The 408-nt window shown below is 66.9% G+C and overlaps 1 protein-coding gene across 1 annotated transcript in view; it reads left to right on the top strand.

The window, feature by feature from the left end:
* Positions 1 to 2: 2 nt before the first annotated feature.
* Positions 3 to 408, top strand: part of SLC35E3 (solute carrier family 35, member E3) — a gene marked incomplete at its 5' end in the record, with an annotated part of 6,400 nt that continues 5,994 nt past the window's right edge. The window contains one exon of the mRNA XM_009327675.1: positions 3 to 344. Within this exon, the coding sequence (XP_009325950.1) occupies positions 3 to 344 (342 nt within the window). The remainder of the gene's footprint in view (positions 345 to 408) is intronic.

Below are 408 nucleotides of genomic sequence, written 5' to 3'. Positions count from 1 at the left end.
TGAACCTGGCCGCCTCCATCTGCATCGTCTTCCTGAACAAGTGGCTGTACGTGCGGCTGGGGTTCCCCCACCTCAGCCTCACCCTGGTGCACTTCGCCATCACCTGGCTCGGCCTCTACCTGTGCCAGGCGCTCGGCGCCTTCTCCCCCAAGAGCCTGCGGCCCTCCCAGGTGCTGCCGCCGGCCCTCAGCTTCTGCGGCTTCGTCGTCTTCACCAACCTCTCCCTGCAGAGCAACACCATCGGTACCTACCAGCTGGCAAAGGCCATGACCACGCCGGTCATCGTGGTCATCCAGAGCCTGGCTTACGGCAAGACCTTCCCCCTCCGTATCAAGCTTACCCTGGTGAGGAGGCGGCGGGGCTGAGGGGAGCGGGGAGGGACTGCCCCCGGGGCTCGCCTCCCCCCGC

The sequence above is a fragment of the Pygoscelis adeliae genome, unplaced genomic scaffold (genome assembly GCF_000699105.1).
Source record: "Pygoscelis adeliae isolate BGI_AS28 unplaced genomic scaffold, ASM69910v1 Scaffold113, whole genome shotgun sequence".
NCBI lineage: Eukaryota > Metazoa > Chordata > Aves > Sphenisciformes > Spheniscidae > Pygoscelis > Pygoscelis adeliae.
Note: the sequence above shows the minus strand (reverse complement) of the source record. Positions and strands in the feature narration are given on the sequence as shown.